Genomic DNA, 14,405 nt, shown 5'->3' with positions numbered 1-14,405 from the left:
CTTCTTAAAAAAGTATCTGCCAGGGTGACTATTATTGGCATCAGTGTTATTGGAATGACATCTAGTCAGTGGGTTTGGGACGCTTTTTGTGAAAGGAAATGGATACTTTTTAGAAGACCTTTATTTTGTTTTTATTTATTTTTTAAAGACTATATTTATTTATTTGATAGAGAGAGAGAGACAGAGGGACAGCATGAGCAGGGGGAGGGACAAAGGGAGAGGGACAAGCAGACTCCCTACTGAGTGGGGAGTGCAATGCGGGGCTTGATTCCAGGACCCTGAGATCATAATAAGGGCTGAGGTCAGATGCCTAACTGACTGAGCCACCTAGGTGCTCCAGACCTTGATTTTATAATAAGATTTCTGCATTTATTTTCATAGGGTAAGTAGAATGTTTTCCTGGCCCCAAAGATTTAAACATTCTCCAGTTATTACAAAGTGAAATAATGATTCTATTCATTAAAGCTCTTAAAATATTTACACTAAAGATGGAATTTTGATGGAGCAAGGGTGTCATGGTACAGTCAGTAGTAATGTGAGCCAGCACCTCCTCTGTGGGACACCCACCCTTCTCTGGTGACTGTGCATGTATGACATGTGACGTTTCATGACATGCATGCTCAATCCATAGAATAAATGTTAGTAAAACTTAATTTTTTCTAGTGTGACAGTAAAGAAAAAGAAATGTTCTAAGGGATCTTGTGTAGCCACTTGGGTATGTCCATGCTGAGCATCATAAACCCAGAGCAGCAATTGGCAGAACTTTTCTATAAGTAATGCAATAATTAATGGGAGGATGTCACATGGATGTGTCCGAGACAATGGAAAAGTGCTGTGATATACTCCTTGGGCTGCTGTCCCAAGACTGCATTATGTGTGGGACCCCCAGGAGACACCAGCCTAAGACTCATGAGTCCTTTACTTGCTTGTCTTATTGCCTACCAATCAGAAAAGGATTTCAGCAGAGAAATTCATGCATTTTTGTTGTATTACTGTCAGAAGCATCCAGGTAGAGGGTCAGGACCTATGCAGAGAAGGGTCGGTAAAACTCAAGGAAATCAGGGGAATCACCAAGACTCAAAAATTACAATATGAAAGAAAATATGATATCAGAAAGAATGTGGTATCAAAGAAAATCTGAGTATAGCAGAAGCATCAGTTATATAAATTTAAGTGAATTCCCAAAGTAAGAAAATGTAGTTACTTATTAATGGGATGTGGGAAAATACTAATAGGGCCCTGGAGACAGTCGATTTAGGAACCACCGTTCTGGAATTTTAAACATGTTTTGCTCAAATATCCTGTTCAACTTTAAGATTTTATGCCCTACTTTTTTTTTTTTTTTAAGATTTTGTTTATTTATTTGAAAGACAGAGATCACAAGAAGGCAGAGAGGCAGGCAGAGAGAGGAGGAAGCAGGCTCCCTACGGAGCAGAGAGCCTGATGTGGGGCTCGATCCCAGGACTCTGGGATCATGACCTGAGCTGAAAGCAGAGGCTTTAACCCACTGAGTCACCCAGGCGCCCCTGCCCGACTTTTATTAGAAACTCCCTCATTTGCAGATCTTTTCTGTGTTTGTATTTTGTTTTATTTCCTAACAAACTAGTAGTCCTTCATGACTTTTTTTTTTTTTAAGATTTTATTTATTTATTTGACAGAGATCACAAGTAGGCAGAGAGGCAGGCAGAGAGAGAGGAAGGGAAGCAGGCTCCCTGCTGAGCAGAGAGCCCGATGCAGGGCTCGATCCCAGGACCCTGAGATCATGACCTGAACTGAAGGCAGAGGCTTAACCCACTGAGCCACCCAGGTGCTGCTGCTTTTTGTTTCAATTATTTTTAAAGAATTATTAGGGCTGTTTTCCTGGGTACTAGGCTTCTTCGACTTTGGAATGCCCCAGTGCTTGCTGACATGCTCATTTCCAGGGCTCCCTCAGTAAATGGAAACCAAGCTCACTCATGGAATAAAAACAAAACACAGGGGTTTTTGTGGAAAGAACCTAGATGCCCATCAACAGATGAATGGATAAAGAAGATGTGGTCCATATATACAATGGAATACTATGCAGCCATCAAAAGAAAGGAACTCTTGCCATTTGCGATGACATGGATGGAACTAGAGGGTATTATGCTTAGCGAAATAAGTCAATCGGAGAAAGACAACTCTCATATGATCTCCCTGATATGAGGAAGTGGAGATGGGAGGTTTGGGGGGTAGGAAAAGAATAAATGAAACAAGATGGGATTGGGAGGGAGACAAACCATAAGAGACTCTTAATCTCACAGAACAAACTGAGGTTGTCCGGGGGGAGAGGGGTAGGGAGAGGGTGGTTGGGTTATGGACATTGGGGAAGGTATGTGTTATGGTGAGTGCTGTGAAGTGTGTAAACCTGGCGATTCACATACCTGTACCCCTGGGGCTAATCATACGTTATATGTTAATTAAAAAATTAAAAAATTTAAAAAATACAGGGGTTTTGATGAAATTAACAGATTAACTGTTAACATGAGTAGAAGTATTTTTTTTAAAGATTTTATTTATTTATTTGAGAGAGAGAATGAGAGGGAGAGCATGAGAGGGGGGAGAGTGAGAGGGAGAAGCAGATTCCCCACTGAGCCAGGAGTGTGATGTGGGACTCGATCCTGGAACTCCAGGATCATGACCTGAGCTGAAGGTAGTCGCTTAACCAACTGAGCCACCCAGGCGCCCATTTTTTAAAAATTACTCATAATAAAAGTTTGTGTGGTAAGTGGTCAACAACTAGTTCGAACATTGGTTCACTTATTATTATTTTATTACTATTATTATTATTCGGTTAACTTAAAACCGTTGGTTCACTTAGCCACCAACATTTGTCCCAGGGAAATCTAGATTAATTTTTAAAAATTTTTAGAAAGATTTTATTTATTTATTTGAGTGAGAGAGAGAGAGAGTTCACCAGTGGGGGCAGGGAGAGGGGCAAAGAGAGAGAGAGAGAGAGAGAGAGAGAGAGAGAGAGACAAGCAGATTCCCTAGGGAGCTGGACGTGGGGCTCAATCCCAGGACCCTGGGATCATGACCTGAGCTGAAGGCAGATGCTTAACTGACTGAGTCACCCAGGTGCCCCTAGATTAATTTTTTTGATCAGGTAGCCTAATAATTATACTAATGCTCATGTATTTAATTTTTATTCTAGTATGTATTATACTCCTTAGTTTTCCTTAACCAAGAATAGCTACCTCCACCCTTTCCCAATATAATACATATATAAGCTCACTGTGGCCACTGTTACGAGCTTACCACAGTGCCTTTGCATGTCTCAGGTGGACTTCGCAGTAATAATCTGTTTTCCTCATCCCCTGGTTTCTCCAGTTCTTATTAGGCACCATGGCACTCCTCAACGTGCAGTGCTAGTAGATCCTTCTACTTTAGGAGCTCTCCAATGCTTGCTTAAAGCATAAAATCCTTAGCATCATTCAAAGCCAACGCAGATGGGCCTTCCACTGCTGTCCTACATGGACCAGTTGTATTTAAAGTATGTCAAGGGAGGACGAGCCTTGCAGGATAATGTTATGTTTCTGGATTAAAGAATCTGGTTCTTGTCTTTGAAGGTGTAAAATACATTATGATACATTCTTCCAGAGTTCTCTATAGTTTCCCTATAGATGATCAGGCTCTATAGAACAAACTTGGATTAAACAGACTCAAAGAATGCCAGAGTGTTTGTATATTAACTTCGAGTGAGGAATATATAACCAAAGGGACCAGAATTCTCTTGTTGGCAGCCCGGGAAGTGTACCCCTCTCCTGTGTAGAGTGGGCAGGCTGATTCTGCTAGTGCTTTTCTCCTTCTTGTGCACCATACAGATCGGGTCCTGCAGTTGGAAGAGGTTCCTTTGTCCTGTAGGTTTTGGATTTTTGAGAAATACTCTGGGGTAGGCCAAGCATCGTGCTGAATTTCGTTTCTATCAGTAACACATTTTTGTGCCTTCTCCTGCCTACTACTTCCTTGAATGATGACCTTAATGTATTAAATACTGTGTTTACTGTCTTTTATTTCAGAGGGGGATCTTTTTTGACCTTATCCTGAAATTCTGAGGGTGCCCTACGGTAGGATTCGCTATGCTGTCGTATACCTTATACTCTAAACTAGCCCACCTGCTGTTCCCTGATTACATCCCTTCCCTGCGATGATTTCGTTTTCTCCTCCTGGCTTTTCCTCTGTCTGGATTGTTGAAATCCTAGCACTTCCTTAAGTTCTGTCTTGAATGCCACCCTTCTTGATTCTTCGGACCTGATGTGCTCTTTCTCCTATGAATTATATCCCTTTTCTGTGGTACTGTCCTATTACGCTCTGTAGTGAAGTTACTTGTTTTATCTTCTAGGAGGGCCGGTCAGGGTACTGTGCATTACTTGCCTCCTGTTTTCATGCCGTTCGTGGTATAGTTAGGTGCTCACAGATTTCTTACTGCATTGAGTTAAACAGAATTTTCCTTTAACTCTAGACCAAGTCTCAAATGGGATCCTTGGACCAATATCAGCATCACCTGCTAACTTGTTAGACCTGCACATTCTTGGTTCCCACTCCAGACCTACTGGGTCAGACACTCTGGGGTTGGGTATCAGCAATCAGTTGTTTAACAAGCCCTGTGTGTCGGGCTGTAGTCTTTCTATCAAGAGACGGATCTTCCATTGATAGGAAATTCAGTGATTTTCAAATTGCGCTCAGTTGAGCCATGGGAATTCCATGGCACTCTTGGTGCTAACAGTGGAAAGGACTGGGCATCCAGATTCCCTACTCCCTTTTTGGCCGTGGCTTTTTGCCTTTTAATGCACTAGCCTGCCATATCAACTTTGCTTGCAGAAAGGTTCTATAACAAAAAAATTTGAAAATTATTAAATTAGGGGTCATCAAACTATAGTCCTTTTTGTAAACAAAGTTTGACTAGAGCACAGCCGTAACCGTTTGCTTACACGTTGCCTGTGGCTGGCTGCATTCTACAGTGGCAGAGGGGACTAGTATGGGGAATGCTCACGACCCACAAACCTCAAATATTTACTCTCTGGCCCTTTAAGAAAAAATTTTGGTAATCCCTAATCTAAATCAATCAGAACCTTGAAGTAAAGAGCAGAAACATCCGTGACTAGCACTAAGCCCATAATTTTTACTCCATAGAACCACCCCCCCCACCCCCCGCCTCATGTCTTCTTCTGGAAAATGAGGACATGGTCAAAGAGTGTTTGTATCACCTGTACTCTTGGAAAAAAAAAAAAAAGAGTGCAGCAGACAAGAAGATGTGAAGGTTAATGAGAACAAATTTTCTTACCTATCTCAATTGCCCCTAACTTCTTGAATATATTCCAGGACATTAGAGTCATTACACTTTACAGTCACACTAATGAAGTCAGGTGTTTTATTTTACATTTGACTTTAAAGAAGGAAAATGTGAAATACTTAAAGATATCCATTAAAAATCTGTAATTAAAAATCCCTTTTATTATAAGCTTTAGTTATTTAGTAAAAGTTTTAGTCAGTTGGGAAAACTTTGTGTTTGACATTTTCACAATTTTAAGAAAGATTTTAAGAGTTTTTTCTAAACCAGTTATATGTATAACCATCTTTTGTAATTATTGAATTTTGTTAGGAGTCCAAATGCTTACACTGACATTTGCTCACAATCCTGGAGCCTATCTACAATGACATTCAACTATAGTAATGACATAAGGATCCTCTTCTGAGTTTTAGTTCATCCATTAGAGCTGCCCTTGGATGTTAGGTTTTTTTTTTTTTTTTTGTGGGTTTTTTTTTTTTTAAGATTTTCTTTATTTATTCATGAGAGACAGAGAGCCAGAGGCAGAGAGACAAGCAGGCTCCCTGCAGAGCAGGAAGCCCGGTACGGGACTCGATCCCAGGACCCTAGGATCACAACCCAAGTAGAAGGCAGACGCCCCATCGACCGAGTCACCCAGGTGACCTGGATGTTCGTTTTTAAATTGCCAAGGGAAGTCAACCAAAAGCGGCAGAAATATTTATCACTTGTCATTATGAAATAGAAATTTTAGTGGGAAAGTTTACCTTGCCATGCAGGTATGTCCTGGTGGTAGGCCATGAAGTAAAAGTCTATGGGGAAGACCTCGAGGAAGCCTTGGAGAAGGAACTGAAGCTAGAAATGTTATCACCCCCATGCAGCTCACAAATCGTGGTGTCTGCGAGGGGTGGGGTGGCGTCCTGCCGCCTTAGCTTTGCTGTGGTCATTGACCTGCTGTTCTTACTGGTCTTCAGCTGTGTCAGTGGCCGGGAGGTCAATCAGGGAAATCGTAAATTGCCACCTTTCATCGACTTCTTCGCCTATTTTTAGGATTTCCAGTTTTAACGGGCTATTTGTTCATGAATAATTCAGTTTCTTCCAGGAGATGCAAGTTAATGAAACCTCATTTAATGGGTTTGAGTATCGAGTGCTGGTAAAAACTTATTGCTTATGGTAAGACTTTTGAAGTGACTTCACAACTAATAGAGCTGTGGGAAGTCTTAAAGGAGGAGCGGTTATAAGAGGATTCTGTGGTATGAGCAGCCCGTCTGGGAGATGTTCTTATCTCATCACTTGGCTTACGAAAGCTGTCCCTCTAGTCTGGGTAGCTTCTGTAGAAAGACTAAAGTGTATGTTGCATTTTGGGGGTTTGTGTCTTATCTGGAGTTTGCATTTACCCATCCACATCAGTGTACGTACCACCGGAGCTGTGTAAGATGACCACTGTGGAATGGGAAGAACATGCTAGAATGCCAGTATTTTAATTTAATAAAAAATTCTTACCTTTTGTATATCTTCTACGAAGTCATATTAGACAGTAGTCTATATAGTCTGTGAACAAAAGTGCTTCTCATGGGCATGTCTCTTCAGAAATCTCCAGTGACAGATGTGCACAACCAGAAAAGTTGAGACCATTGTTGTATACACTAGGTATTGGGTTTTATGTGGTAATTAAATCCTGTAGACAGGTATGTGCTATGAGAAGGTTTTGATAAATAAGGGCTTCGTTCAGGTCTTTAGTTTGCTGTTCAGTTTATCTGAATTTCAGTCAGAAGGATAAAACTGAAAGTAAATGTATTAATATTTTTTGTATCTATCAATAGTTTCTCACTCTTTCTCAGCAATGTCAGTGTGTTCCGAGTCACGTCTTACAGTCCTTAACTAGTTGTTCTTGTAAAGCATTGGCAGTGTTTTATGGTTCTTCAGTTTGCTTGCTTTTGTTTTGTGTAGCTTCAGGGGCCTTGTCGAAGTTAACTCATGGATTGAAAGACGAATCGCTGGCTTATATCTATCATTGCCAAAATCATTATTTTTGTCCAATTGGCTTTGAAGCAACCCCCGTGAAAGCTAATAAAGCATTCAGGTAAGCATTTACCTATCTTTTGTGGCTAATTCCCCAAGAAAATATGTGGTAGAAAGCATTAAGAAATACCTAGTTGCTCAGAAATTGGAAGATTTGGTTATTTGGTCTCTTTAGATCAAGTTAGACTTCTGTTTTTTAAAGGTAGACTATTCATTTATATTTCAGCGAATTCTTTTGCAGAATGGCATTTGGTTAGTTGTACTTTTACATTATCCACTTAGATACTGTTGTTCAGACTCATGAAGGGAAAGACTTTTAAAAACTCACTCTTAAGTTTATTATAAAATGGTTGCGTAGGACTTCACATTTTATGTCATGGTGTTTTCATCCGTTTTGCCACATGGAAAATGAATTATGGAGTCTAATATCAAAAAATTGTCCCTACTGAGCCCATTAAGCAGCCTCTTCTTTCCTCATAGTGAAAAAATGTGGAATTTGTCAGTGTTCCCCCTTTGTCCTGGGAGAGTGGCCTTGGTACTTCAGGAGGAGGAAGGGGCAGCACTGCTCTTTGAGTGAGATCTGAGGGTCAGGCAGGGAGAGCATGGCTCTGTCATCTGGGGGTAGGATGGGTTCTTTGAGGCTGGAGGCCACGCAGCATGAGTCCCCTCTCACGGCGCTGTGGGGTTGCAGGATCCTGGGACAGGATCCTGAGACCTGGGAGAACCAGGAAGCTGAACAGTGTATTTTTGTGAATGAGGAACAAGGGGGAAACTACTTGATCTCTCCAAACTCTGAAATGTTTTATTCATCTCTCTGGAGGTGAACTATGTTGTTTCTTCTATGGTCTCATTCTACAACTTCACTTTACTCCTGACATCTATCAAATATAAAACGTGCAACAGTAGGTCCTCCTACTTTGTACCCATTAGGGTACACCTCTGTCTGTACCTAACAATCACCTGGATGCCTTTACAGCTTGGCAAATCCCTCCCCTTGCTTGACTCCAGACTTACTTGGATTAGTTTCCAGAGGTGGGATTAGGGCATTGGTATACTTTAGGGTTTTATTTTTAGAATGCCTTTTTTTTTTTTAAGATTTTATTTATTTATTTGATAGACAGAGATCACAAGTAGGCAGAGAGAGAAGGGGAAGCAGGCTGTCTGCTGAGCAGAAAGCCCGATGCGGGACTCGATCCCAGGACCCTGAGATCATGACCTGAGCCGAAGGCAGCGGTTTAACCCAGTGAGCCACCCAGGTGTCCCTAGAATGCCTTTTGAAACTTTTTAAATGCACAGTGAAAGGAGAGGAGTGGCTGGAGAATGCTGGTAGCATACTAGGATGTTTTTCTTCTTTTTAGATGCTGAGAGAGGAGGTATGTTCCTTTTTGTTTGTTTGTTTTTCCTAGTCCTATGTTTTATAATAGAGGTTAAAACCTAAGTGTAATTTATGTTTTCTCTTTAATGGCCTTAAGAAATCTGTTCAAACCTAAACTCCAGTATCTATCCTATCATTAATGAATGTCGTATTTGAATAAACGTTAGTATATCTTTTATTAACATAGTTGAAGCGATATTTTCAAAGGAGCGAATGGCCTTTATTAAGCTTACTATGAATGAATTTTATATTTAGCAGGGGCCCCCTCTCACCACAAGAAGTAGAATATTGGATCTTAATTGGAGAATCAAGTAGAAAACATCCTGCTATTCACTGTAAAAAGTACGTCAATTTCCCATTTTCTCTCTAATTTAGGTGAGATTTAATATAGTGAAATGCACAGATCCTAATTGTATCATTAGGTGGATTTTGGTAACTGAATGTACTTGTCTATCACCACCCCAGTCAAGATAAGGAAGATTTTCATTGCATGGAAAGTACCCTCATTCTCTTTTCCTGTTAGTCCCCAGAGACAACCTCTATCACTGTGGAATTGCTTTGCATGTTCTTGAAATTCACGTCAATGGAGCTGTACAATATTCTTTCTTGTCTGGCCCTGTGAGATTATCCACTTTGTCATGCATGTCATGCTTCTTTTTTTATTGCCAAGTGATATTAGGTACCGTAAGTATACTATAGTTTGTTATCTGTGTTCCTGTTGATGACCATTTGGATTGTTTTGAGTGTGGTCTATTGTGGGTAAAGCTGTTGGGAACATTAATATACATGTCTTCAAAAAATTTTTGAGTAACAGCTTCATTGAAATAAAATTCACATACCATAAAGTGCACCCTTTAAAAATGGAAAAAATGTTCAATGGATTTTAGCGTATTTAGAGTTGAGCATCAGTCCCCATGACCTAATTCCAGGATGTTTTCGTAACCCCCAAAAGAAACCCCATACCCATTAGCAGTCACTCCCCAGCCCCCTCCCCCCAGCCCCTGATCTACTTTCTATCTCTGTGCATTTGCCTAATATGGACATTTCATATAAATGGAATCATAAAACGTGTGGCCTTTTGTGTCTGTTTTTATTCCCCCCCCCGACTTAGAATAATGTTTTCAATGTTCATCTCTGTCGTAGCATGGACCAGAACTACATTCCTTTATACGGCCAAGTAATTTTCTGCTGTATGGATATGCCACATTTTCTTGTGCAGGTTTTTTGAGGACATGTTTATATGTTTTGTTTCTCTTGGGTAGTTACCTAGGAATGGAATTGCTGATTATACGATGGATATGTATTTAAGAAACTGGGAAAATGTTCTCCTGTGGGGTTGTACCATTTTATACTCCCACCAGCATCGTATGGACAGTCTGGTGGTTCTTCATATCTTCAACAATATTTGATATTGTTTTTCCTTTTTTTACCTTTTTTCTAAATTTTCCCAGCTTTATTGAGGTATAATGCACAAATACAATTGTATATATTTAAAGTGTCCAATGTACTGATTTGACATATATTTTGTGAAATGATTACTGCAATTAAGTCTTAATTAACATATCCACCAGCTCACATATTTACTTTTTCTATGTGTGTGGTGGTAACACTTAAGATGTAGTCTTTTAGCAAATTTCAAGTATACAGTACAGTATTAAGTATAGTCACCATGCTGTACAGATCCCTAAGTGTTCTAATGGTATTGGTAACTGGTTTTTAAAAAATGTTATTTTAAAAAATGTGTCTATTTTCTAGTTTTACTGAGAAATAACTGGCACATACCACTATATAAGCTGATGGTGTCCAGATGATAGTTTGATTTACATATATTGTGAAATGATGGCCACAGTAGGTTTAGTTAACAAGAAGTCCTTGTGATGAGAACTCTTGGGATCTACTCTCCTACCAACTTCTCTATATATCATAGAGCAGTGTTTGCTACAGTCACCGTGTTGTACATTATATCCCTAGTACTTATTTATCTTATAACTGGAAGATTGCACCTTTTGGCACTTTCCTTTAAAGATTTCAGTTCCTAATTATTTTCTGGTAGTGTACGAAAATATAATTTGTTTATATACATAGGACTTGAATACTCCATTTTTATCAAACACATTAATTTCAGTAGTACTTTTATAATCCAAAGTAATTTGTAATTGTTTTGGATTTTCTATACAATCAGTCATGTTGTCTGTGAATAAATGCACATTAACTTTTTTTAAAAGATTTATTTATTTCAGAGAGGGAGAGAGAGAGAGGAAAGTGTGAGCATGTAGGAGTGGGAGGGAGGGGTGGAGGGAGAGGGAGGGGGGGAAGCTGACTCCCCACTGAGCTGAATGTGGAGCTGGAGGTGGGGCCATCACCTAACCAGGAGATCCTGACCTGAGCCAAAACCAAGAGTGGAACACCCAACTGAAGGAACCACCCAGGCACCCTCATGTAACTTTTAAATCTTTTGAAAACTTGACTTTAATTAAAAAGGAAATATGGACTGTTTCTACTCTAGCCTGCAGGATGTCCTGTAGCAGGTTGATACATATGGATTTCTTTGTGAAAGTAGCCATTTTAAAACCCAGAATCTTGGCAATAGTTGGTTAAACAGAAATGTCATAAACAAAAGAATTAAAGCTTAGTAGGTGGAAGAACCTTGACAAGAGAATTATTGTCACGGTAATATTACAGCAAATTGCTCATGTGAAAGGTTCCATTACAGGGGCACCTGGGTGGCTCAGTGGGTTAAGCGTCCAACTCTTGATTTCAGCTGAGGCTGTGATCTCGGGGTCATGACATCAAGTCCTGCATTGGGCTCTGCACTCAGTGCAGAGTCTGCTTGTCCCTCTGCCCCACTCATGTGGTCTCTTTCTCTCTCAAATGAATAAGTAAATAACATCTTTTAAAAACATTCTATTACAGTGGTATTTTGTACTTAAAATGTGCTTTATCCTTCCTTTTTCACTATAGGTGGGCAGATATTGTTACTGATCTCAACACTCAAAATCCAGAATATCTAGACATCCGACACTTGGAGAGGGGGCTGCAGTATCGAAAAACAAAAAAGGTAAGAACACAATAGTATTTGAAGGTATTTCCCAGCCAGCCAATATGCAGTATTCTATTCAGCACTCTTTAGGTTGTAAATAATGGAAATCCACTTCAGATTATCTTAGATAGAAAAGTGAGAATTACTTTCAGGACACAGGAGTATCTTTAGAATGAAAAGCAAAGACTATAGCCTGGATTCGTAACAGACTGGTATCAGCTTAAAGAATGTTATCAGAAGCCAAGTAGCCAATTTGTCTCATTCTTTTGGGGGCTGTATGCTATTCTTATCTGATTATTTACTTCCGAAAGATCAGGAACTTCAACTTCTATCTCGCTTTCAGATGAGCAGTCTAGACTGAGACTCACCTGCCTCTGGCCTAGTTTGGGTCAGGTGTTCACTCCTGAGCCCAGTGAATTGTGGCCAGGAAGCAGAGCCATGTATGCACAAGGTAGCTGGGGGAAATTCTCAGGGAAAGGTAGATTCTGCGGATTGATATCCCACTGCTATGCTACTACTAACATCAAGAACATAGAAGAGAGAGGAAGAGGAATGATCTTGGTGTTTGAAGACTTTTATTTATTTATTTATTTGAGAGTGAGCCTAGTGCGAGAATGAGTTGGGGAGGAGGGACAGAGGGAGAAAGAATCCCAAGTAAACTACATTGTGTGCAGAGCCAGATGTGAGGCTTGATCTCACAACCCTGAGGATCATGACCTGAGCCAAAATCAAGAGTTGGCTGCTCGATCAATTGAGCCACCTAGGTGCCCCAAATTTTGGAGTTTGGATTAGGCAAATAGGGAGGTAACAGTGTGTGTGAGCGGTGGAGAGGCATATGGGGGGAACTGTTACATTTTTGTAAAGGCAGCTGATCGAGAAAGATGCAGGATAAGGTAATCTGGTAATGTCTATTTTGAGGCAGATGAAAGAGGAAAAATAAGGGAATTCATAGAAACCCACATTATAAGCATAATTCCTTTTATTTTCTTAACCCAACTTTTTTTTCTTCTCAGGTTGGGGGAAATCTGCATTGCATCATAGCATTCCAGAGACTTAATTGGCAAAGATTTGGCCTTTGGAACTTTCCATTTGGAACGGTGAGACAAGAATCACAGCCTCCAACACATGCCCAGGGAATTGCCAAATCGGAGAGTGAAGATAATATCTCCAAGAAGCAGCATGGGCGTCTGGGCCGGTCTTTCAGTGCTAGTTTCCAGCAGGACTCAGCATGGAAAAAGATGTCCAGTATCCATGAGAGAAGGAACAGTGGCTATCAGGGTTACAGTGATTATGATGGGAATGACTGACCATGCTGGGTACTGAACATTTTGTGTTACACACATGACTGGTCTATACAAGACTGCATTAAGACAGTAGAAGTTTTATTAAGTCTACACTAAATAGGAACAGATCTTGTGGTATAAAACATACCCTTGTAGTTCTCCAGTAAATAAGGTTGTATATGATTATGATGGGAGATTTCAGATATATAAGCAGATAAGCACAGATTACTGTCCTTTTAAAGTTAAGAGTATGAAAACATTATGGACAATTTTACAAAATCCAACAAATTGCATATAAAGAAATCAAACACAAATTTACTTAATAGCATCATGATTTGCAATACTTAAGCATGAAATTATTTCCTATGACTTAATCACCAGACACTTGTTGCAGATAGTTTTATTCCTAAACTCAAGATCTAAGGCACCATCTGCCCTTTTAAACAAAATCGGGGCTATTGATTTCTAGTTTCCTCTCATGGTTAAAGCTCATTTAAAATTTAGTGAATCTAGAATTCTTTTACTTGTACGCAGTATCTTGCCTGCCTCATTTGTTTCCTGACTAATTTTCTCAGGATCCTCAATAAAGAGGCAAAAGAGAAGACTCAAGAAAGTCATCTTTTCTATTGGTGCATTGATTCAGGATATTCTTGACTTTTTTGACTTGGTATCTTAGTATACAATATTGGCAAGATTTTCAGGTCTTGAGAGCTTTCTTTCTACAATGAACCTTGTTTTGGGATAGAATAAAAAAAAACAAGTGGAATCCAAAGTTTCTACTTCCAAGGTAATCTGTGAAATGAGATCTTGTGATATTTGACTAGTCCCTCAGCGTGGAGTCCTATGTTGTTAACAGCATTAAAGATGCATTAGGAATGTTATGTCACTCAGAGCGCAAATATCCATATTCCCAACTCTGAGCTGCTTCTTTTAAAAATCTGTACCATTAGCTGTTTGAAGTGAGTGTTAAGTAGTTCCAAAAGAGTGGATTTCATATATTTGAGCTCCTCTCTAGTTGATGTCAATTTTTCTTCTGCTGCCAACCTATGACTTGTTCTTTCATTTCAGGGGCTGTTCCGTGACTCAGATCAGTAACTTGATTATGACAAGGTGCTGAATATGTTGGTAACCATATTGCAATACACCTCAAGAAGAGGGTTCAGATTTTTATTTTTAAAATATTTTCATTTTCTTCTCTTTTGAATTTTATATCCATTTATCCACTCAGACATACCTAGCCTACAGACAGGGATATATATTATGAAATGGTCATTTTTCTGAAGAGAATATTTTGCGTGAAATGCAAAGGACTGAAAGAGATTTGTAGGTTGTTGATTTTGTTACTTCACACTGGAACTTTTAAGAAGTTTTCATCAAATAAAGTTTTGTTTTCTACTTTTA

At 39.6% G+C, this 14,405-nt stretch overlaps 1 protein-coding gene across 3 annotated transcripts in view; it reads left to right on the top strand.

The window, feature by feature from the left end:
• The window catches only part of BIVM (basic, immunoglobulin-like variable motif containing), a 41,473-nt gene extending 27,068 nt beyond the window's left edge, over positions 1 to 14,405 (top strand). For 2 of the 3 annotated variants that reach the window (XM_080798330.1, XM_080798329.1), the window contains exons 7-11: positions 7,235 to 7,367; positions 8,937 to 9,023; positions 11,643 to 11,739; positions 12,735 to 12,818; positions 14,073 to 14,405. In XM_080798330.1, coding sequence (XP_080654456.1) covers positions 7,235 to 7,367; positions 8,937 to 9,023; positions 11,643 to 11,739; positions 12,735 to 12,818; positions 14,073 to 14,099 — 428 coding nt within the window. In that variant the 3' untranslated portion in view covers positions 14,100 to 14,405. Of the gene's footprint in view, positions 1 to 7,234; positions 7,368 to 8,936; positions 9,024 to 11,642; positions 11,740 to 12,734; positions 13,038 to 14,072 lie in introns of all 3 variants that reach the window. The other variant, XM_080798328.1, reaches the window with a different exon arrangement.

Source organism: Martes martes (assembly GCF_963455335.1).
Source record: "Martes martes genome assembly, chromosome: 3".
Taxonomy (NCBI): domain Eukaryota; kingdom Metazoa; phylum Chordata; class Mammalia; order Carnivora; family Mustelidae; genus Martes; species Martes martes.
Note: the sequence above shows the minus strand (reverse complement) of the source record. Positions and strands in the feature narration are given on the sequence as shown.